Here is a 24160-nt window from a genome sequence, read left to right on the forward strand (position 1 = left end):
CAGGCAGCTGAAAACCAATAGAATTGACAGCTCTTGAGCCTCTGGGCTTTGGCAGCACCAGGACAACGGATTAGCGTGTGGCAGATTGAAACCGTATTCCAACCACACACGCTAGGCTCCAGATCTCCAGTACACCGACGCTGCGCAGTGCTGTAGGACAGCAGCAGCCAGAGGGAGCTGGTCCCGGCTCCCTGATCCTCTGCCTCCCTGCTCTGATGGAAGTTAGAGTAGCTGTGACCTATGCTAACTTTTACTGCTCCATAACTGAGATTGCGCCAGTCAAGGCTTGGGCACATGCCCCCTCCCCTTTCTCCTCACCCCATTACACTGGTAGGGGAAGGGCAGCTGACTAAGACTGTCCCTGCCAGTATCATGCCTATGGAGAGTCCCTCTCAGCAGGGGAAATTCTCCAGGGACAGGCTCCAGCCAACCCCTTGTGTGGCAATTAGGGCCTAGATAACAATTAGCCAGCTAAAACAGCCTGGATAACAGCGGCCATATGTTCCTCTTTTCCCTTCTGGTTCTTGCCTCCTGTCCTTTTGACTGCTGCCCTTCTCTCCAACTTCTGGTCAGCTCTCATCTCGCAGCTGCGAGGGATCGAACTCCTTGTCGTAATGCCCCCTGTCCTTAGAGCTTCTCCTTGCCAGGGTTCTCGTCCACGTGCCCCCACATCACCCTCCAAGCTCTGTTTCCGTGCCCCTCTCTGGGCTGGCTCCCCAGCTCCAGTACTGAGCCTTCCCCAGACATCTATTCTCCTGCAGACTGGGGCTCGGGGCCCCTTCACAGACATCTCTCTGTTATTCCTCCCATCAGACCAAGCTCTTGCCCCTTTTATGGGGGCCAGGTATCCACTAAGTTATCACCTGTTGCCTCTCCCTCCCGGCACCTCTCGCTGAGAAGCAGCTAATTAATCAGGGTGCAGGTGTAATCAATGTGACTAGCTACCTTTTAACCTTCTTTAGCCCATGATGGGGTTTCACCCACCACACACACCCACTACGCTAATCTCATAATTAGGAGATTTTTAAAAACCCTACCAGCCTTGCATTACAATAGACTAACCCTCTCTCAATTCTCCCTCCCAGCAGTCAGATTCCTGGTCAGCCATAAATAACGCCAGGTGCCACAATTCTTTGTTTTATAGTTTGTTTACTTATGGAAATTCACTATGAGAAACACCTGCCTATTGGGTTTCCTGGTCGTCTGTGACTTGCTGCAGCCTAGCGAGGAATAGCACAGATCTTATAGTGGTGCGGTTGTAATAGGCCCCCCAAAATACGCTCAGTGTTAATTTCAGTCACTCCCTCCGGCAGCCTGAACGTGAATGCCCTCAGCAGGCTGGTGAAGAAGATGAAGAGCTCAGTCCTTGCCAGGCGCTCCCCCAAACACACACGGTGCCCTAACGGGGGAGAGGGGATGGGCAGTTAGTGAGTTAAGAAAAAAAAACATTTCCCTTCTATTGCTTGTGTAACTCAAAAATGACAGCATGAGAAATTTCAGACTTGGCAGGATTCTAGTCCTCAGTGAGAAAGGAAAAATAAGATCTGCTTAAAAGCAAAATCATGTTTTACCTCTGAAGTCAAAGGTCTGAGGCTAGGCCTGCATATGTGCATCTGAGAATTTGCATTTATGAGGTAATTAGCATTAGGAATCATTCTTCACATGACTATTCCCAAAAGGATGGAGGGGGTCATTTGCACAGTCCACAGATTTCTTAGTACAGTAGAACTTGGCTAATTTGCACTAATGACCGAGAAATCCATTGCTTATTAAGGAATTTTGCAAATTAATAAGCAAGCAAACACTTAAAATCTATCACAAAATTGATTTAGACAACTTCCATTCCATTTTCATGTCTATACAAAATGCAAAAAACCTATCTGACTTCAAGACTGAGCTTGATTAGTTTATGGAGAGGATGGTGTGACAGGACTGCCTACAATAGCCTGTGACCCATCAGCGACTGCCTGTAGCAAAAATCCCCAATGGCTGGAGACAAGACACTAGATGGGGAGGGCTCTGAGTTACTACAGAGAATTCTTTCCCAGGTGTCTGGCTGATGGGTCTTGCCCACGTGCTTAAGGTCTAATTGATCGCCATATTTGGGGTCTGGAAGGAATTTCTCACTAGGTCAGATTGGCAGAGACACTGGTGGTTTTTCACCCTCCTCTGCAGAATGGAGCACGGTTCACTTCCAGGTTTAAACTAGTGCAAATGTGAATTTTCTATAATTTGAAGTCTTTAAACCATGATTTGAGGACTTCAGTAACTCAGCCAGAGGTTAGGGGTCTATTGCAGCAGTGGGTGGGTGAGGTTCTGTGGCCTGCAATGTACAGGAGGTCAGACTAGATGATCAAGATGGTCCCTTCTGGCCTTCAAGTCTATGAGTCTACACAGCGCTTCCCATTAAAAGTCAACATTTAAATTTTGAAGTATAGGGGAAAACCCTGTGGTATCTCAGATGTCATACTGTGGAAACTAGCTGTAAATGTTGTCATTTTAATGATGGCCAGCGTGCTGTGATTTTTGTACAAATAATGAAATTGTGTAGTAGAAGAACCCACCCATGGCATTCTGCAAATAAATCTTTGCTGAGAAGCGAGGGGAGTTTGCCATTCTAAGTGCAAATGATAAAGCGTGCACATTAGCAAGGTTTAACTGTAAATCTCTCTGAATTATGCATTCACAATTTTCCCCCGTGAAAAATGGTTTAGCTGTCAGTGCATTTACCTGCTGAGAATGGTAAGAACGCTTCTCTGCTCATGAAGTTTCCATCCTTATCCAGAAAATGAGTCGGGTTGAACTGGTGAGGTGTCTCCCACTGCTCAGGATCAGACAAGACGGAACATATATTTGGCAAGATGACAGTGCCCTGCAAGGAAGAAGGATCTGACTTAGTTCTCACCGTCACTCCCTCAGAGCAGTGCTTAAAGAGAGAGTTTTCAATTCTCATGTACTGTAGTGCATGGCATGTCCCCCGGGGAGAGCTGTCTCATTGGAGTAAACTGGGAGACTACTGGATGGTATATTTTTATTTCTGTTCATCATTTCTGAGCCATCTGCTAGCAGGATGGAGCCCAAAAGAAGAGGCAGTTTCCCAGGATTCTCCCTGCTTTAATACAGATTCCTTAATGGAAGAAAAACGTTAATGCTTCATATTTTAAATGTGTCAGATTCACAAAGTTATATTTTTATGTCGAAGCAGCAAAGCCAGTGAGAGGTTTAAAGGGGCTGATGTAGCATTTGCAAATTCAGGGCAGTGTGACATATCGATAAAGAGACACAGCGCCTGATTATCCACTTCCTTGCACTTTGTACCATGTTACCGGGACGTGTACAAAGCGGCTGTACTCTGCTGTCTCACTTTGCCCTAGTGCTGATGACTTCAGAAGGTGCAAGGAGAAGCAGACACGTTATATATCTGGAAACACGAATGAGTTGCATTCCTAGTACATTTGACCCCCTTGGTGGGAGAGGAGGGTATAAGCATGGAGAATGTCTCTGTACCTTTGGGACAGGTAACCCCAAGAGTGTTGTATCCTTCACACATTGTCTGGGGACTCCGACCGGGGCAATGCAACTGTAGCGCTGGATCTCATGAATCACGGCATTGGTATAGGGCAGGTTCTTCCGATCCTCATAGCAGATTAATTGGGAAGGACCCAACACAGCATCCAGCTCCTTCTGGACCTCCTCTGAGGAGACACATTTAGCTTGATGCAAATGGAAGGACACGTATTCAGGCAGTGAGTGCATGCCCAGAGATATGTGCGTATTCTGGGGCTCTGTCACTTCCCTGCAGGATTCCCTTTAGCTTGAAGGAGGAATTACTCCTTTAATGCTGGTTAACTGCAGTGGGTGATGGGAAGCCATGCCAAGGGAATAGCTACGCTGGTGATTCCTACATCTTTATCTCTAAGGGAGATCTGCACTTTCCCAGCAGACTCACAGATGCCAGTTGAAACTCAGCATCAGGGCCAAATTCAGCCCTGGAGCACAGCGTTCCCTTTCTTTGCAGTGAGAGGGTGCTGGAGGCAAGGTGCAGCAGGAGCATCCCAAAGTGCAGGGAAAGTTTCTTCTCACTTCATTCCCCAGACCAAACTCCTGTTTGTCTGATGCACCTAGGGGTGCACTAGCAGCCTGATGAAAATCCTGCCCCCAGCACTGGAAGCCCCACGGGCTCAGGGAAATGGAAATGGTACCCACTGGGGGGGGGAATTGGGCTCCAATAGACTGTTCAGGAGTTAGCCAGGCCCAGAACAATGTCAGATTTGTAGTTTTACAGCAGGCCTAGTATATTCTTCACAGTTCCTTAACCTGAAAGTGGCCAAATAGCTTGAGCACAAACCTTCCAAGGCAAAAGGGAACCACCTGCAGGGATTGGAATAAGCCTAGAAAATGTTAACGCAAGGAAAAAACACTATCAGCGAGCAGCAAACTGGTTCTCCCTAGGGCAGCAGGCTTGTATCTTTATATATGAGCTGGGAGCAGCTGCCCTGTTTTCCAGGCTTAAATAGCCATCCCTGTTTTGTGAGGGCAACTGGGTGCGACCCTAAGAACTCCTCAGTGCCAACGGGTAAAGGGGGTTGCAAGACTATCCTGATCCTGGACTGTACATTCTGGTTCCCCAAAGAACAGAGCCCCCACCCGAGCTGGAGCCCTCACCCGCTGCGCCCCAACCCTCTGTCCCAGCTCTGAGCCCCCTCCCGCACCCTGAACCCCTCACCCCAACCCCACCCCAGAGCCCGCACCCACACCGCACTCCAACCCTTTGCTGCAGCCCTGAGCCCCCTCCCACACTCCGAACCCCCCAGCCCTGCCATGCATCACCTCCATATTGGTGCACAGAACAAAATTCATTCCGCACATGCGTGGGGAAAAATTAGAGGGAACATTGGTCATGGGAGGTCTGAAACAAAAGCCAGGGTCCTGCTGGTCACGCTATCGCTGTGAAATGTCTGTGCACATACTGAGGGCATGTTTACACTGGAAACATAAGTCAACCTATGTTAGGTCAATTTATAACCACCGCAGTCATTGAAATTGACAGCCAACAGCCAATGCAAGGAACGCTGTGTCTACACGGACACTGCGTCACCCTAACTCCACGGACATAAGCCCTGCGCCTTTCCTGGAGGTGGAGTTATGATGTCGGTGTAGGTGGGCACTTACACTGGTGGGAGCCAGGCTGCAGTGTAGGCACTGACATAATTAGGTCGATGTAAACTGCCTCATGCCGAGACCAAGCCTGAGTAAGTGTGTGTGTGTGAGCTGAAAATATGGTCCTGAAGTCTGTATCAAGGCAGAGCTGACAAATAGGTTTGGTGCCCTACAAAAGGTGTGTATTCACCTGTATCTCTAAGCCAGCGGTCCCCAAACTTTTGAAGGTCACATCCCCCTACCCCTGTCTGTCGCCCCCCCCCCCCCCGCCAGCCCCTGGTGCCAGGGCTGGGACCATGGCACTCGGGGCTGGAGTAAGGGGGCAGAGGCTGGGGCCGCAGCTCCCGGGGCAGGGGAGGATGTGGAAAGGAGTAAGGGGGCAGAGGCTGGGGGCAGGTCTGGGGTAGGGAGAAGGGCCGGGGCTGGGAGCTGCGGCCGGAGGCAAAGCAGAGCTGGGAGTGGAGCGGTGCTGGGTGCTGCTCCCCCCCCCAACCCCTGTGCGGGGTGCCCTGGGGCCTCCACTCCTCCCCAAACATTCCTCACCCCCTAGGAGTGCGCACCCCGCAGCGTGGAACCCTCTGCTCTAAGCATTGTAAGCCGACACAATGGAAGCCGCATTTACATACAAAGTCAACAGGGGGATGTGAAATCAACAGGAAGGCAGCACACTGGAGAATAAGCTAGGGTGGGTTATTGTGACCCTAAGAACAGACAATGAGTGGGGGATATAAAGAGAAGACAAGGAAGACACACCTTTACCCTCCACCTAGGAAGTCATTGGTCAGTGTGGTTACATTTCTGAAAATAGGATCACAACCAACCTTGGCTGAAATGCTGCAAAAGACCTTTGGGGTGAGATAAACTTCTTCAGCCAAAAGCTTGGCCTGGTAAACTAAGTTTAGTCTCTAGAAAGTGTGTTCTTGATGTTGTTTTGTATGCAACCTTTGTGTCCATTACCTGTACTCACGATCTCTTGAACCGCGAGTCTTTGATAATACACTGATCGTTGTTTTCACTAGAAATGCAGCTCAGTGCTGTGGTGTGATACAAGGAGCAGATCCTGAGTTGAATCAAACAAGCTGGTGTGTACGTTGTGTCTTTGGGGACAGCAGCCCTGGTATTTCCGAGTGTTCAGTGGATAAGGGGCTGGATGCTACAGGGGAACCCTTCAGAGGGGCTCCGGGAGCGGGGTGCACCTCTTATTAGCCTGCAAGGCAAAGGAAGGGCTGGCCTGCTCCCGAGGAGGTTGTTGGGATGGCTAACAGGCTGGTGGGGTCAGGTAGCTGACACTCAGCTAAGTGCAAGCAAGTCCATCCCTTTCTGGAGGCAGGAGGGTAACCAGGAAACTCACAGTCCTGGGTGCCCTGAGAACTGTCACACTGTGATGTAGGGAACCATGGCCACAAGGGCGGGCTCCAGAGCATCTGTACCTGCCATTGCAGACCCAAGGCTGCAGACCCGTTCAGTCGGAAGGCACATTCCTCCAGTACTGGGGGATGGGTGTCGAGAAGGTAAGTTCTTCATAGCACTTCCCACCAGCATCACCTCAGTCTGGCCTGGGTTCAGCTCCAGCCAGCTGTTCTCCAGCCAGATGCTGATTTCAGCGAGGGCCCTGAGAAATCTGGGACATGGTGCTGTTTATATTTGATACGACACGGGGGTGGGTTGGGGGGGGCGGGCGCTGAAGAGAGCTCCGCTCAATGCCTCATGGAGGAGAAACACAAAAAGCCCTTTGTTCATTAACTGGGCAAGAGCAACTGAGTTTTAGGTGTGGATGGTAACACTGCAACCCACATGGGTAAGTGTTCTGTAATAACATGCATGACGTCCCGGTAATGAGACCTGCCTACCGTACCATCTCTGCTACCAGAGCGTTGCTGAGACGTGAGGAGGGGCTGCTAGGCTCACACAGCACAAAGTGGTCTTACAAGTGGTCTTACTGAACCCTAAGCCAAGGTATGCGGGGCCTGGACTTGTGGACTTGGTGTTTCTAAACGCTTGATCATCGGCACTGCACTGTAAACCTGGGTTTACAATTGCTAGACCTAGGCTCATGACCATGCTAACGTGTCCAGACTGCACTGCGCAGACCTTCTGACTCGGGTCTGTGGCTTGAGCTGCCTTCACCCCACCAAATGACAGGGCTTGGACCTGAGTTACAACATGACTCAGGCTCTGACATCCCCCCGGCCAGGTCCTAGGACCCGGGCTCTGAGTGCTTGCTGACCTGAGTCAGACTGATCTGTATATGGGCAGAAGTGGGGTTTGGGGCAAACCTGCATCAGAACCCAGGCTTAGTGTGCAGTGTAGACAGACCCACAGTGACTGGAGGTGGCCAGTGGAAAAGTCCACCAGTGTAGGGCAACTTATCACTAGGCAGATAGCTGACCGAGGCAGCAGAGCCACCGCCCATGCCACCCCCATCTCGGCATCTGGAGAGGGAAGGGGGCAGATCAGGGGCGGGGTGAAGGCAGGGCAGGGAGAGGAAGAAGCATGGACGAACAGAGCTCCACTAGGCCTGGTTTTCTGCTGATGTAAGGTCCCGGAGCTGCTCCTGTGAAGCTCTAACTTGCACCCAGGTGGGCTGGGTGGCTGATGACCCAGAAGCACCTAACAGGTCCTGCAGGCTGCAGTCCCTCCTCCCCACTGAACCTGAGCTCTGCTTGAGTGGGGTGGAAATCCCGTCCCAGTGCATTTAGAGTGTGAATCATGAGGTTTGTGGCATAGCAAAGGATGAATCAGGAAGGTTCTGCTGTAGAAAGAAAACTTCCCACTGGTGAGATCTGTTAGCCTGTGGCCAGTCTCCCAAAGGAAGTGGTGGAAGTCCCATTGCCCAAGACATTTAAAGCAGGTGGACTAACAATCCCACAGTAGGGCTGGACTGGGGAAGTGGGGGGCCTAGGCATCTCTATGAGGCATTGTCACTTCTAATGTCTGTCATTCAATGATTGTAGGACCAGAAATCTCACTGCTTTGCTGGCTGCAGCAGCCGCCGCCAATGGTCAGTTTTAGAACGAACATTTGTCGAATAAAAACGGGCAGAACCGGGTAATTTTCCACATACATGCAGACTCGCATCCATGGTGTGTGTTCCCGTCTCCCTCTCCCTCACCTTGGATGTGGGGATGAAGCACCAGGCTGATCAGTGCCCAGCGCAGGGTCGTGGCTGTGCTCTCTGTACCAGCTATGAAGAGGTCCAGGATAGTCTGAATCAGGTTACCTTCATCGAATGTAGAGATGGGGTCATCTTTGCACTGCAGGGGACAGAGGGATAAATTAGGACACGGGAGGCAGGACAGTCAACGTGATAAAGAGCAGAACTTGCTCATTCCTTTGACTCCCTGCCATTTGCAAGGTCTTTTTAGTATTTCTGATTTCAGCAAATCACAAAACAGAAATGTTTTTTCTGATGCCCTCCAGGTTCTTGATTTTGTTACTTCCCGTCACTGCCTTCAATCCCAATTCTGTGCTGTGCTGCTTTGCAACACCCTTCTGAGACACCGCTTGGCCTGGGCCCGTTGGACAAGGGATCCCTCTTCCTTATCACCGGGTTTCTAGGAAGCTGCCGAGCTGTAACTGACACTGAGCTGTCATTTACCGTCTGCCTGCCCAGGCTGGAGCCCTATAGATTTCTGACTCTGCCACTCTCCCACCCAGCCACGCACCTGATCCCATCACAAGAAGCTTTTCTGCTTTAGTCTGCAGAGGTTTGTGCTAGAAGGGTGGAATGGAGTTGTAGAGACGTTATAGTCACATACGGTGCAGAAACGTACTTTGACCATCTGTGCCAGGTAGAAGTCAATGAAATCCTGTGGCTCATCTGGTACCCCACTCTCCTCGTGGCGTCTGATCTCTTCCTTTGCAAAACAATACAGAAACCAATGGGAGGACAGCACCTTCTTGTGAGGTCCTGGGAGGTGGTCCATGAGCCAGGGGAAAGTATTGTGCAGCTGTAGGAGAGACACAAAGAAGCTGCTTTCATTCTTTGCAATTAACACATTCCTGGAGGAGCTCTCCAAAGACGAAAATGCCCAGTGTGGGGAATTTTGCTATTGGATCAATTGCTTTGAAGGACACATTTTCAGCATCACGTATGGGGCTTCAGCCTAGACACTGATGGTTAAAACTCTTTAGAACCTAGCGCTAGTGTCCAGAAAGATATTTGGATATAGACAAACACGGAGAGAGAGAGAGAGATGCTCCAAGTTCCCCTTGTGATGTCTGCTTCTTCTGGGCTTAGAATCATGGAACAGACGGAAAGTAAAGGTCTACTGAGCTAAAGAGTTCAAAGACACTGGTGTTTTGACACTGTGTCACAGATATCAAAGGGTAGCTGTGTTAGTCTGTATCCACAAAAACAACGAGGAGTCCGGTGGCACCTTAAAGACTAACAAATTTATTTGGGCATAACCCTTCGTGGATAAAAAACCCGTATCTTCAGATGCATCTGAAGAAGTGGGTTTTTTACTCACGAACTCTTATGCCCAAATAAATTTGTTAGTCTTTAAGGTGCCACTGGACTCCTCGTTGATTTTGGTTTCAGAGATTTTCAACCTGTGGTCTACCTCTGCCACTGAGTTCCTAGGTGACGCCGGGCAAGTCACGTAGTCCAAAATGTTAACAGGTGGCCACTGGATTCTCATTTTCTAGGTATCCAAATTAAGATACCAGGGGTCTGATTTGCAGAAGACCTGAGCACTCACAGCTACAACTGAAGTCAATGGAGCTCTGCTCTGAACATCTGAAGTGCTCTACAATGCTAAATACTCTGAAAAATCAGTCCCTGGGCGTCTCAGATTGGGCCCCCAAATTTAGTTGATCGTGGTGGCAATTTTGGCTTTTTTTCTCCACTGTGAAGATAAACTCATTAATGTTCATAAAGCGCTAAGATTCTACCACGAAAGCACCACAAAAAAGCCCAGGAGGAAATGAATAATTCTGTATTAGAGCAGGGTTTGAGTGGTGTGCACGGACCCACACACTGCATGAGGATGATAAAAAGAAACCTTGAATAGTGGCTCATTCCATGAGCATTGTTCATCCTGTGTGCTAAAGGAGACAGGGGTCTCATGAAAAAACTGGAAGTGATCGTGTAATTAAAGGCACTATCATAATGTATATGCACAAGGGGGACCAAATTAAGATTGCATGGACAACCTTAATTCTGGCATATCGTAACTTTGGAGTGCTTGACAGTGCAAACTTAACATGCTTTTAACATAGGAATGGTTTGAAAGAGGGTACAGTGGTGGATACAGATGCTGAATGGTAACCTTTCCTACTCATAGGGGCCAGTCGAGGAGAAAGCTTGTGGGGGGGAATAGGCTGGCTAGGTAGGAAAGAGCTAACTTGTGAAAGTCTCTGAAGGGAAGAACAAGTAGCTTGTGTTTGTTGTGGTGGAAGAGGGGTGGCCAATGGAAGGACTTCAAGGTGGGGGTGGCAGAGCAACAAACCCAAGGAGAGGAAGGAAGGGGTGGAGTGGGCGGGCCAAGGGTGGAGCCCCCCGCCCCTGGTGCTTGCAGAGTAGGGGAAGCTGCCGCTGTGCAACCTGCTTCTCCTAGCCTACAGCTCCTTCAGCCTCCTTGCCTCCAGTGCCCGTAGGCTGTGCCTGTGTGAGGTGAGGCGGGGGCACCTCCCAACTATAGGACTGGACTGGACTGTATGGCAAAAAAAAATGTCCCTGGAACCTAACCCCCCCCATTTACATTCATTCTTATGGGGAAATTGGATTTGCTTAACATCGTTTCACTTAAAGTCGCATTTTTCCGGAACAGAACTACAACGTTAAGGGAGGAGTTCCTGTCCGACATCTTCTATTTAGGGAGGGGCCCAGCCCGCATTTGGGGAGGGGGGCAAAAGAAATAACAGCGACAAATTGGGAACGTACTCTCTCGCTGAGGGTGCTCGCAGATATGAGCAAACAGGCATTGGCTTTAAGCAGCTGCTGGAAGGTCTCATCGTCAGCGGAGAAGCAATGTCCCAAAACCACAGCACAAATGACATTTGACAGAGCTTGGCTGAAGAAGATGCTCGGGTCCAAGGGCTGTCCTGCAAACACAGTTATTAACATGAAAGTTGCCTGCTACTGTGTCTCCCCCTCCTGGCACGAGAAGGAGCCTGGGATCTAGCAGGTCTTTTCAGTCATGAATGTTTCTGAGCCTGTGATTCTGGTATCCAGCATCATTCACTAATAAACATTTAAAAGAAGCAATCAAAGAAAACTCAAGCTGGTTACAAACCAACTCTCTGCGGAAGGTTCAGTGTGGTAAAGGGGCCCTGCCCATCTCTGCAGCAGTCCAGGCGGTAGCAGATCATCACTGAAACTTGGTGACGTGAGCAGAGCTCCTGCCCAGTAACACCCCTCACATGCCAGCAGGTTCTCCTGTCCCAGGCTGAGAGAGAGATTGCTGGGCACGTCACTGACGGCTGCTTTTTCCTCCCAGCTGCAGAATTCCCACTAAACTCACTAGGCTGGATTCTCTCCGGTGGCGGAGGTCTGCTTGGTGCAGCAGATAGGAGTGGGGAGGGGCTTCAGGAAGCTGGTTACAGCTCCTGGATTCTCTGCTTGGCTCTTTCTCTAAACTATTCCAGCAGGGCAAAGGAAGCAGAGCAAGGCTGTGAATATACCCCATTGTTTTGTAATGAGCTATAGGATAGCTTGGCTATACATCAATCCATTGTATGTGTCACCAAGTTGCTATGCTCTCTCCCCAGTCATTACAGTCACTGGTATCTATTTTACATTCACTTCTAGGACCCCTTTCACTCTAGTTACAGAGCAGGTAATGGTACCAACACAGCACTGGGTCTTATTTGTTGATGATCTCACTTAGCAGTGGGCTAAGACTTTGGGGCTACTTCTGTCCTAACGTATAGTCCACAGAATCTGAGTGACTTCACTCATGTTGCACAGGGTGTGATGGCAGAGTGGAATTTGGGCCTATGGGCTTGATCCTGGACAGAGCAGGGGCTTTGCAAAACTGAGGCCTGGATGAAGGCAGCTAGCTGGCTGACTCTTACCCCAGACAAGATCCTAGGAATGATGATTAGCTACAATGATGATGATAGGGTGCATTAGAAATGCAATGAATTAGCTACGTAGACAAGCTGGTTGATTGGGGAAAACAGGTCGAGGGGATAGTGGAGTTGATATCTGCCCCTTTGATAGAAGAGTGCTAGGAGGGGGCTCAGGCTTGGGTTCTCCTGGATTCCCTGCTGTGTTTGGATGCTATAAAAGCAATAGCCAAGAGTGTATTTTTACCTATGTCTGGAAAGGAGCTTGTGATTTTCCTCCCATATTTGGACCTTGACACAGTTATTAATTTTTATTCACACTAAAACCAGCCACCTGTTTTTGGTTAATCTATTACTCCAGGTGCCTTTGACATAGTGTCAGAAGAAACTGTGCAACTAAAACCAGCAGTAATGCCCACGAAACACTCAGGCCCCAGCCTGACAAAGTCAAAAGGGACGTACTGTGCCAAACTCCCATCCCCTACAGCCAATAACCACCATCAGGCTCCTCCCTCCCCAAACACTCAGGCAAAAAGGATGAAGGTTGGTCAACAATACCAAGCTATTTCCAGGGTGGAAACCAATTCCAGAGCTGAGGGCCTCTCCTGGAAAATGATGTAACTGCACCCCTTCCCATAAATCGAGGGCACTCCAACTCACACGGACACTGATGACCGTAACAGTGGCAACATGGAACAGGGAGGGAGGTAGTCTATGAAGTTCGCAGATCCCAGGCTTTGTAGGTCAAAGCCAACACCTTAAATTCTACCCAGAGGCCAGCAGACCCCCCCCCAGTGCAGATCACCAAACACTAGTGTCAAGAACTATGAGCAAAAGACACCAGGTACTCAAGTCTGGAGATGTCTCTCCCATTTTTCTCTCGCCCTGTGGACCCCTCTCGCTCCAGGAACCACAGCCTCCTCCTCGTGACTCACCCTTCCAGCCAGGTCACTACATGTGTTAAAGGGACCCTGCCCATCTCTGCAGCTGTCTCCATCTGGACGGGTATCAAAGTCCCACCATACAAAATGGCAGCCTTCCCTTTACTGCTCTGACTGTGCCACTCCTCCAGTGACTGGCCGGGGAACCTGGGGCCGCCCTCTACTCCGGGTTCCCACTCAGGGGCCTTCTACTCAGCAGCCAAGCTCTGCACTCCTGTTCCTTGCTGTTTTTCCCTCGAGCCTTCTCCTACCTTCCTGGCTTTCCCCGACTCTGGGTTTGCCAGAACTCCCAGGGAGTATCTGTGAACTACCCTCTGTAATCCCAACACACTTCCCTGAAGCCCCTTTTCTGCTCTCAGCTCCTGGGCTCTATTCAGGCCCCTCCTGTTTCTGCCCAGCTGAGCCTTGTCTAATCAGTTTCCTGCTCCTTGGCTCCTCCTGCAGGTGCAGCCTGGGCAGTTAATTGACCTACCTGGCCACCTTAACCCCTTCTAGGGCTTGTGTGGGCAGATGCCCCATCACACCAAGCCTTTGCTGCCTCAGGAATGGCTCACTGAAATGCACTCCATGGGGGTGGGGGGCTGCATCTGAAGACAGTGCAGAAATGTCAGCTCGCGCAGAACACAGCTGAGTGCTTACTTGGTGATGGTGCCTACAGGAAACACACCCCTGCTCCACAGCCAAAATCAGTTCCAGTTCATTTCTGGATGCAATTCAAGGTGTCGGTTTTGACATGTAAAGCCCTTGTGGGTTGGCTGCTGGCTACCTTAGCGACCTGCTTCTGACAATTGATATGGGGAATATTAACCCAAGTGCCTTGTCTAATATTAAACCCTCTGGGGCTTGGAGCCAAATGACCTCCAGGAAGAGGCCTCCCCTCTGGAATTCACTCTTCCCACGGGTCTGACAGATCACATGCCGGAAAATATTAATATCTTCATCAATGATTTATATATTGGCATAGAGAGTATACTTATGAAGTTTGCTGATGATACGAAGCTGGGAGAGGTTGCAAGTGCTTTGAAAGATAGGATTAAAATTCAAAACGATCTGGACAAACTAAGGAAATGATCTGAAGTAAATAGGGTGAAATTCAATAGGGACAAATGCAAAGTACTCCACTTAGGAAGGAAAAATCAGCTGCACACATACAAAATGGGAAATGACTGCCTAGGAAGGAGTACTGGGGAAAGGGATCTGGGGCTCAGAGTGGATCACAAGGTAAATATGAGTCAACAGTGTAACACTTGCAAAAAAAGCGAATATCATTCTGGGATGTATTAGCAGGAGTATTGTAAGCAAGACATGAGAAGTAATTCTTCTGCTCTACTCCATGCTGATTAGACCTCAACTGGAGTGTTGTGTCCAGTTCTGGGTGCCACATTTCAATGGACAAATTGGAAAAAGGCAAGAAAAAGGATTAAAGGTCTAGAAAACATGCCCTATGAGGGAAGATTGAAAAAATTGGGTTTGTTTAGTCTGGAGAAGAGAAGACTGAGAGGGGACATGATAATAGGTTTCAAGTACGTAAAAGGTTGTTACAAGGAGGAGGGAGAAAAATTATTGTTCTTAACCTCTGAGAATAGGACAAGAAGCAATGGGCTTAAATTACAGCAAGGGCGGTTTAGGTTGGACATTAGGAAACACTTCCTAACTATCAGGGTGTTTAAGCCCTGGAATAAATTGCCTAGGGTGGTTGTGGAATCTCCATCACTGGAGATGTTTAAGAGCAGGTTAGACAAACCCCTGTCAGGGATGGTCTTGATCAGGGGTCGGCAACCTTTCAGAAGTGATGTGCTGAGTCTTCATTTATTCACTTTAATTTAAAGGTTTAGCATGCCAGTGATACATGTTAACGTTTTTAGAAGGTCTCTCTCTATAAGTCTATATATTATATAACTAAACTACTGTTGTATGTAAAGTAAACAAGGTTTTCAAAATGTTTAAGAAGCTTCATTTAAAATTAAATTAAAATGCTGATCTTACGCCGCTGGCCCACTCACCCCGCTGCCGGCCTGGGGTTCCGTTCACCTAGGCCGGCAGCAGGCTGAATGAGGCCTGCGGCTGGGACCCCGGCTGACAAGGGGCTGGCAGCCAGAACCCCAGACCGGCAGCGGGCTGAGCGGGGCTGGCGGCCGGGACCCCAGACCGGCAGCGGGCTGAGTGGGGCCTGTGGCCGGAACCCCGTCTGGCAAGGAACCGGCAGCCAGAACCCCAGACCAGCAGTGGGCTGAGCGGGGCCTGTGGCCGGGACCCTGTCTGGCAAGGAGCCGGCAGCCAGAACCCCAGACCAGCAGCGGGCTGAGCGGGGCCTGTGGCCGGGACCCTGTCTGGCAAGGAGCCGGCAGCCAGAACCCCAGACCAGCAGCGGGCTGAGCGGGGCCTGTGGCCGGGACCCTGTCTGGCAAGGAGCCGGCAGCCAGAACCCCAGATCGGCAGCAGGCTGAGCGGGGCCTGCGGCTGGGACCCTGGCTGGCAAGGGGCTGGCAGCCAGAACCCCAGACCGGCAGTGGGCTGAGCGGGGCTGGCGGCCGGGACCCCAGACCGGCAGCGGGCTGAGTGGGGCCTGTGGCCGGAACCCCGTCTGGCAAGGGGCCGGCAGCCAGAACCCCAGACCAGCAGTGGGCTGAGCAGGGCCTGTGGCCGGGACCCTGTCTGGCAAGGAGCCGGCAGCCAGAACCCCAGACCAGCAGCGGGCTGAGCGGGGCCTGTGGCCGGGACCCTGTCTGGCAAGGAGCCGGCAGCCAGAACCCCAGACCGGCAGCGGGCTGAGCGGGGCCTGTGGCCGGGACCCTGTCTGGCAAGGAGCCGGCAGCCAGAACCCCAGACCGGCAGCGGGCTGAGCGGGGCCTGTGGCCGGAACCCCGGCTGGCAAGGGGCTGGCAGCCAGAACCCAAGACCGGCAATGGGCTGAGTGGGGCTGGCGGCCGGGACCCCAGACTGGCAGTGGGCTGAGTGGCTCAGCCCACTGCCAGTCTCGGGTTCCGTCTGCCGGCTCCTGCCAGCCCGGGTCCCGGCTGCCAGCCCCGCTCAGCCCGCTGCCGGTCTGGGATCCCGGCCCTGCCTACATAGAGTGGGTACCTACCTTCTCCCTGGTTCTAGCCCATTCTCTTCCTCTCTCTGCACTGAGCTGAGGGTGGGAGTGACTGAGCACAGGGCTGGGGGTGAAGGAGCAGGCTGGGGGTTGGGGTGTAGGGTCTGGCCAGGAGCTAGAATGAGGGAGGGGGCTCAGGGTTGGGGCAGGAGGTTTGGGTGTGGAGTGCCTACATGGGCAGCTCCCATTTGGTGCGAGGGGTGCAGGCAGGAATGGGGGGGGTGCAGGAGCTCCTGTTTGGTGCTCAGGGTAGGGGTGAGAATGTGGGGGGTGCAAGAGTCAGGGAATGGGGTGTTGGGGGTTGGGTATGTGTGGGGGTGCCAGGATCAGGGAAGAGGGCTGGGGGCATCTGAGGGGGGTGCAGGAGTCAGGGCATGAGGTGTCGGGGGTGCTGGAGTCAAGGCTGGGGTGGTGGTGGGGTGCAGGGGCCAGGGGATGGGGTGTGGAGGGGCTGGGTATGTGTGGGGGGTGCTGGAGTCAAGGCTGGGGTTATGGGGGGGTGCAGGGGTCAGAGTAGAGGGTTGGGTGTGTGTGAGGGGTGCCAGGATCAGGGTAGAGGGCTGAGAGTGTATGAGGGGGGGTGCAGGAGTCAGGGCAGAGGGCTGGGAGTGTGTGTGGGGGGGTGCAGGGGTCAGGGCAGGGGGCTGAAATGTGTGTGGGGGGTGTAGGGGTTAGGGCAGAGGACTGGGAGTGTGGGCTAGGGTCATGGGGGTGGTCCCAGCCCCCTGCCCAGAGCAGCTCACGGCAGGGGGCTGGAGGGGATATGCCCTGATTCCACCCCCTATCCCCACAGCCCCATCCCCACCTCTTCTCCATCTCCTCCCCGGAGCAGCGAGCGCAGTGCGGCTCCGCTTCTTTCCCTCCCTTGCAAGGGCCGTCAGCTGATGGGTGGCAGGAAGGGAGCAGAGGAGGGGCAGGAACCCAGCACACTGTGGGAAGAGGCCGGGGAGGGGGAACTTGCCTTCCCTGCAGCAGCAGCCAGCAGGACCAAGCTTCTTCACACTACCCCTGTGGGGGAGGGGGAGGGGGGGCGGAGGCAGAGAAGAGCAGGCCAGGGGGGAGATTTTTAATGGCTCGCTGCTGCCTGCTGGGGTCCCGGGCCTGGGTTCGGCAGCAGGCAGCAGTGTGCCATTAAAAATCGGCTCACGTGCCGTCTTTGGCACGCGTGCCATAGGTTGCCGACCCCTGGTCTAGATAATACTTAGTCCTGTCTCAATGCAGGGGACTAGACTAAACGACCTCTCGAGGTCCCTTCCAGTCCTATGATTTTATGATTCTATGAAAATAAGGTTATGGTAAGTGAAAAGCCCCAGCTATGCTGGCAATGATGTACCTCTCTCATTCATAAAGTACTCCACCAGGTGACGGGCCTCCTCCTGGATTCGGTGCTCCAGGCCTTTCTTGCCCAGCCCCAGGTTCCGCAGGGTCATCAGCCCAAAGCGTCTCTGCTGCTTCCAGGTGTGACCACTTGTCATAACGATACCTGAGGCCATTGAGAATCCGTTATTTATATAAAGCAAAATCATTCACCAAGTAAGAGTTCAACTTAAAATATATTTTCTAACATGAGAGAGAAATCCAGAAGAGTGAGCGCATTATTCGTTGCTTTATCTGGGGCCTCAGGCCTGAATGGATTGTGACAATCCACTCCAATCCACTCCAAGTGGAGTGCCCCAGGGGTCGGTCCTGGGGCCGGTTTTGTTCAATATCTTCATAAATGAGCTGGAGGATGGTGTGGATTGCACTCTCAGCAAATTTGCAGATGATACTAAACTGGGAGGAGTGGTGGATACGCTGGAGGGGAGGGATAGGATACAGAAGGACCTAGACAAATTGGAGGATTGGGCCAAAAGAAATCTGATGAGGTTCAATAAGGATAAGTGCAGGGTCCTGCACTTAGGACGAAAGAACCCAATGCACAGCTACAGACTAGGGACCGAATGGCTAGGCAGCAGTTCTGCGGAAAAGGACCTAGGGGTGACAGTGGACGAGAAGCTGGATATGAGTCAGCAGTGTGCCCTTGTTGCCAAGAAGGCCAATGGCATTTTGGGATGTATAAGTAGGGGCATAGCAAGCAGATCGAGGGACGTGATCATTCCCCTCTATTCGACATTGGTGAGGCCTCATCTGGAGTACTGTGTCCAGTTTTGGGCCCCACACTTCAAGAAGGATGTGGATAAATTGGAGAGAGTCCAGCGAAGGGCAACAAAAATTATTAGGGGACTGGAACACATGAGTTATGAGGAGAGGCTGAGGGAGCTGGGATTGTTTAGCCTGCAGAAGAGAAGAATGAGGGGGGATTTGATAGCTGCTTTCAACTACCTGAAAGGGGGTTCCAAAGAGGATGGCTCTAGACTGTTCTCAATGGTAGCAGATGACAGAACGAGGAGTAATGGTCTCAAGTTGCAGTGGGGGAGGTTTAGATTGGATATTAGGAAAAACTTTTTCACTAAGAGTGTGGTGAAACACTGGAATGCGTTACCTAGGGAGGTGGTAGAATCTCCTTCCTTAGAGGTTTTTAAGGTCAGGCTTGACAAAGCCCTGGCTGGGATGATTTAACTGGGAATTGGTCCTGCTTTGAGCAGGGGGTTGGACTAGATGACCTTCTGGGGTCCCTTCCAACCCTGATATTCTATGATTCTATGAACTCCGGAAAACTCCCCGTTATGGAGGGTTTTGTTGCATTTTTTAGGTGAAACAGAAAGCAGGGCTTCAAACATGCAGGATATAGGTTTCATAATTCACACATCACCTGAAAATATGAGGATAATTTCACAGTTGGGGACGCACACAGATGTGGGGTGAGGTCAATTGCAACGCAGGGCATGGATAAAAGAGCATTTTTTTGAATGACAGTGCAGGACTATGAGTTGAAACCCAGCAGGAAGGAAGATCTTGGCCAGGTTTCAAAAGCCTTCACGCTGTGTGAATGATCAAAAACTAGCGTTGTGTCAACGTCATGTCCAGTGGGACACTGAGTGATGCTCATGCTCCGTGCTGAAAGCCTGTTGATGATAGTGATGTTCACAGGACAGCAAAGAACTAATGATCCTCAAAGTTATTTGGATGCCTAACTCCCACTGATTTTGAGGATCTGGGCCCAAGAGACAATGAATGGTTCAAACAAGCTCCTTAACACTCAGGACTTTACCCTTCAGTCCCATTCAGTGGCTGCTTGCCCCATTACTCATCACCAGACCAGCTATCCATGTAGCTATTTTTGCAGTCTGGAGATGCGGCTCCATGGGGAAGATGGCTATGGAATAACGGAACAGCCACACTTACAATGGGCACCCCAGGTTTTTGTACGGTGTCCATGGAAAGAGAACGTTACCCTTTTCAGTGGCCTTTTCATTGAAGAAAGGCATTGCTGGCCGGCCAGAAACATCTTCAGGGTTGGTGGTTAGACCATCTTTCACTGCTTGGAATCCATGCAATACAATCACAGGGCTCTGTCCCAACCACAAGGTGAAGATCTTCCCATGAATCTGTGCCAACTAGAGACATGATCAGTGTCAGCAAAGCACGGCTGAAAAATTGTGTACAACAAATTGTGACCCAAGAACCTCTTAATGCCAGCTGGTAAGGGTGTTACAGGAATGTTTTGATTCTGGTATGCACAGGCACTGACTTTCATTTTTCTGGGTGAGTGCTCCACCCCGAGGCCCTGCCCCAACCCGCCCCTTTGCCCAAGACCCTACCCTCATGCCACCTTTTCCTGCCCCCGCTCCGCCTTTTTCCACCCCTGCTCCGCCCCCTCTCCCCAGTGCCTCCTGGCCGCCACCAAACAGCTGATTGGCGGAAGGCCACCGGTGGCATAGCTGATCTATGGGTGGCTGGGGAGCACCCGCTATTTTTTCCCGCAGGAGCTCCAGTCCCAGAGTACCCATGGAGTTGGCACCTATGCTGGTCTATACATTGTGGTTCACCCAAGAATGTCTTGTGAGGTCTTCCATGAAATCTGGCATCACACTGGTTTTATTACTATCAGTGTGAAATGTGTGTACAGATATTATGTAACAAACTATGGATATACAAACTGGAAATATGTTCTTAAGTATGTATGAAAGTATTAGTCACCAGAGGAGGTGAAAAACAGGCTTTTCTGTCAGAGTTGTTTATTCACCTAACTTGATGTCAGGATCTAAATTACACACAGCGGCTATCCATTTCCATACAAAGCCAAAGGTTAGCAAAGAGATGTGAAATCAACACAAGAAAAAACTAGCCATGGGGGAATTGTCCTGTCTATGAGTAAAGAGAGTGAACTTTGGGGGTACTTCTACAAGGCAAAGACGACACCTCAGCCTTCACTGAGGAAGACAGTGCTTTTTACTTAATGAAATAGAGGTCTCAGCCAGTCTTGTTTGAAAATGCTGAAGAGAACATTAGGCAACTGCTTTAGACAGGACCTATTAGTTAAGTTTAGTCTCTAGAAATGATTTTGTCTGGTTTCCAGTATTCTTACTTACTATTACTTGAATCTCTGATGATAAACTTATTGTTTTCACTATAAATATATCTCAGTGCTGTGGTGTTAAGCAAAGTGCTGGTCCAGAGTTGAATCTCACAAGATGGCGTGTTCTGGTCATTTGGGCATAGCAGACATGGTAATTCTGTGAGTGTTCAGCAGATAAGGGGCTAGATACTACCTGGAACGCTCCCAGTATTGGGATTTGTGCCTGTCGCTACCTGTCAGAGCGAGTGAGGTCTGCAGAGACTTGGAAGGCAGTGCTTGTGTTGCTAGAAGCTGTTGGTTTCAGGGAACTGAGCCACTTTGGGAACACCATACAAACCAGTATCCCAGCTCTCTTCAGGGATGCCACCTCAGGGACTCTGTGATAGAAATGTGCCTGGCTCTGTAGAATCTTTCACAATGCCATGGTGCAAGAAATGATGAAGACAGAACATAGGAACTGGGTCAGACCCAGGGTTCATCTAGTCAAGCATCTTGTCTCTGACAAAGACCAGCACCAGGAGCTTCAGAGAAAGATGCAAGAAGTCGCAAAGTGGAGAATTGTGCCTGCCAATAGGGGAAGGTTTTTCCCTAACCCTCCTCAGCTAGAAGTTGGCTTATTCCCTGAAGCACATTGGCTTTATAACCATTCCAAAGATAGGGTGGACAGCGCCTGAGGTCAGGGGAAGGATCAGAAAAGACTTACACGATGCAGCCATTCTGGCCATGTCTACGCTAGAAAAAGCTGTGTTTTTTGCAAGAAAGCTAAGGCATAAAATACTGGTGTGGACTAGGCAAGGGTAGTTTTCCCTCGATGTAGCTGGTCGAGGGGAGCCTAGGATTCTGGGAGCCTAAAGTGAGACTCTAAATACACATTCAGACACCTAACTAAAAGGAGCCTAATGTTCCCAGGGTCCTCACACCTGCATGTCCCACTGACGACAGTGAGGTTTTTGGGTGCTCAGACCCCCCCCAGAAGGCCTTTCATTTAGGCGTTTAAATGCAGATTTAGGAGCTCCACGTTAGGCTCCCAGGACTGAAACGTTTGGCCTTAGGTTTTACATCTTGTGTGATCATTTCCCGCTCTCTGAAAGTCGCTCTCTTCACGTGAGATGACTTTTTTTTGTCAAGTCCGATATACTCAGTTGCCATTAAATCTTGTGCTCAGCAGGATTCATGTCACTGTCACACCTTCCCTGCAAACCAGAAATGAAATGTATGACCCTGACTTATTTGCACAAGCCTAGACACTGGATAAAATTTCCTGAGCATGAAAAATATCTTATTCCACTGATAGCAGCATTTGGGCTGCTGTGGGCTCATGCTAGGCAGGTGGGCGTGCCTATGCAAACAAGATCAGCCCCTGAAGTTCTTTGCCACAACTCGCCACCATTCACCACCAGATGTTAGGGCAGAGCTCATCCTGACTCTGCTTACATTAATAACCGAGAAAATGACTGAAATGTATTTATCCAATTGAGGTTCAAAACTCCACACCAAACATCTCCCATCAGGGGGCTCCAGGTGCCTGTCACATAAATGAAAAACACATTATATAAAAGGAGTGTTACAAAACCAAAAATCAATGGACGTTTCCTCTCCCGCACCTTCACCAGCAGCAATCCTCAGTTAGCGGAGCTCACACAGTCTGAAAGCCCAGACCAGTCGAACAGATGGGCTTTGCTGTGTCCCCAGAAGATCAAGAAACTTGGGCAGATTTCAGACCAAGAAAGGAGCACATCCCAAAGGTTGGGGCCCATCAGACAGCGGTCTGCTAGCCTCCCCTGCCTCTGCTGATCTCAGCTGCTGCCTGGGGAGAGTCTGAGAAGTAAGTTAATCAAGTATACAAAAATAAATAATTACCTTCTCGAGAGTCTCAGGATGAAGTTTAAATCCCAACAGCCACAAGTTCCCGATGAAGGGGAGGGGAGTTGGTCCAGGGGGAAGCCGCCTGCCTACCCATTGCAGCTTCAGAAACTGCACAATCAAGAGAAACGCAACCAGAGCCACAAAAAATTCACTGATCCCCAACATCCTCTTGCCGCTGCCTTTATCGTCGGGCGCTGGGCAAACCTCCTGGAGCTCGCAGGCTGAGCTCTCACTTTGCTGGAGTCTTAACAGTTCCCAGGGAGCTTTTAACCCTCTTATGAGCCTCACTTCCTGTTTTGTTTCTCTTCCTTCAGACCCACCATCACACTGGAGTCTGGAGATATGCCAGGCTCAAGTTTATCTGAGCAGACTTTTATACCACATACCTTGTCCTCGCCAGCCAAACCACTCCCACCAGACCTTAACCTTTGAGCTCCAAACCACAGCAGCCTCCTCGTCATTGAAAAGCGGAGTGGATTGGAGAGATCTCTCTGCGTAAAGCTATTTTAAACCTTGATTACATAATAGTTAAATCCAGGCATGAAATTTTATTGGCCAAATGCGGAATTCCCCCCGAAATCATTGGATTCTGATTTTAAACCCCCCTCAAAGCATCTGAGTTGGGCGTTCTCTCAGGCTATGGCAAAACAAGCGTTCTGGGCTGCTGCATGCTTTGTTTAGAATTGTATTCCCCGGCTGCACTAGAAGCAGCCATGAATTACATTCAAACCAGAGGTTTTAGGGTTTGAATAGTACAGGCTTCAATTTAGTGAGAAAAAGACAGTTTGAAACGAGGGGAAACTATTTTCCAAAATGCTTCCTGGAGCACTGTTAGAAAAGTTTCACCATATCCAACACCCCACAATCTGGGTCTCCCCTCCCTAATTAAACATCCGCTAACTATAGGTCCCGAACCTGCCAGATAATCCCTACCCCTAAGCAGAGCCCCCAGGATCTCACTGCGGCTCCTTGCAGGGCAAACTAAGCAAAGGGCAAAACAGTTTTCCCTGGCCAGGGCTTCTCTTTCTCAGGTTCTTTTTTACCAGTGCCAGTCTCAGGCCTTCCACTGCCTGAAAACACAGCTGTGATTGGCACACATACTGGGGATACCAGGGCACGTTAGATGCAATTCTCTTACACTCACCTTCCTCCAGCTCAGCTGAACTCTGTGATGGAGCACAGGGCAGAATACTGTACTCTCACAAGGCATTATGCAGCATCAAACCCAGGGCCACTGCATTCAAACCTGAATCCAGGTCTCATTAATGCCAACCAGTCGCCGTGAAGAGGGAAATAGCACCCAGCTGCCTAGTGTGCGACCTTCACACGGAATACAACAAACTAAGCTTTTCAAGCTGTGCTTGGAATCCTTACAAAAAGCGTTTGAAACAAAGCTGTCAGAGAGTAAAACCAGTGTCCTTTCAACTGGCTGGTTATGCTGGTGCTCTCGCCCTTTTGCTCCCATCTTTCCACAGGACTGAAGGCTGCTGCAAGTTCAGAGCTGGCCAGGATGAAAGTGTCACAACCCTTCCTGACAGGGCCTATGAGCCTTGCCATACTGTTTCTGATTCACTGAGCCTCACAGTGCCATAGGCTAACCCCTGAGGCCACCAGGCACTTGTGTGA

The 24160-nt window shown here is 50.5% G+C and overlaps 1 protein-coding gene across 1 annotated transcript in view; it reads right to left on the bottom strand.

The window, feature by feature from the left end:
- Positions 1 to 1129: 1129 nt before the first annotated feature.
- The window catches only part of LOC311525771 (uncharacterized protein), a gene marked incomplete at its 5' end in the record, with an annotated part of 50516 nt that continues 27485 nt past the window's right edge, over positions 1130 to 24160 (bottom strand). Inside the window, 9 exons of the mRNA XM_084638111.1 lie at positions 1130 to 1399; positions 2731 to 2872; positions 3508 to 3713; positions 8273 to 8414; positions 8934 to 9110; positions 11048 to 11208; positions 17543 to 17692; positions 19544 to 19706; positions 22529 to 22884. Of these exons, the coding sequence (XP_084494237.1) occupies positions 1221 to 1399; positions 2731 to 2872; positions 3508 to 3713; positions 8273 to 8414; positions 8934 to 9110; positions 11048 to 11208; positions 17543 to 17692; positions 19544 to 19706; positions 22529 to 22884 (1676 nt within the window). The 3' untranslated portion in view covers positions 1130 to 1220. The remainder of the gene's footprint in view (positions 1400 to 2730; positions 2873 to 3507; positions 3714 to 8272; positions 8415 to 8933; positions 9111 to 11047; positions 11209 to 17542; positions 17693 to 19543; positions 19707 to 22528; positions 22885 to 24160) is intronic.

The sequence above is a fragment of the Lepidochelys olivacea genome (assembly GCF_965140295.1).
Source record: "Lepidochelys olivacea isolate rLepOli2 genome assembly, chromosome: 9".
NCBI classification, from domain to species: Eukaryota; Metazoa; Chordata; order Testudines; family Cheloniidae; genus Lepidochelys; species Lepidochelys olivacea.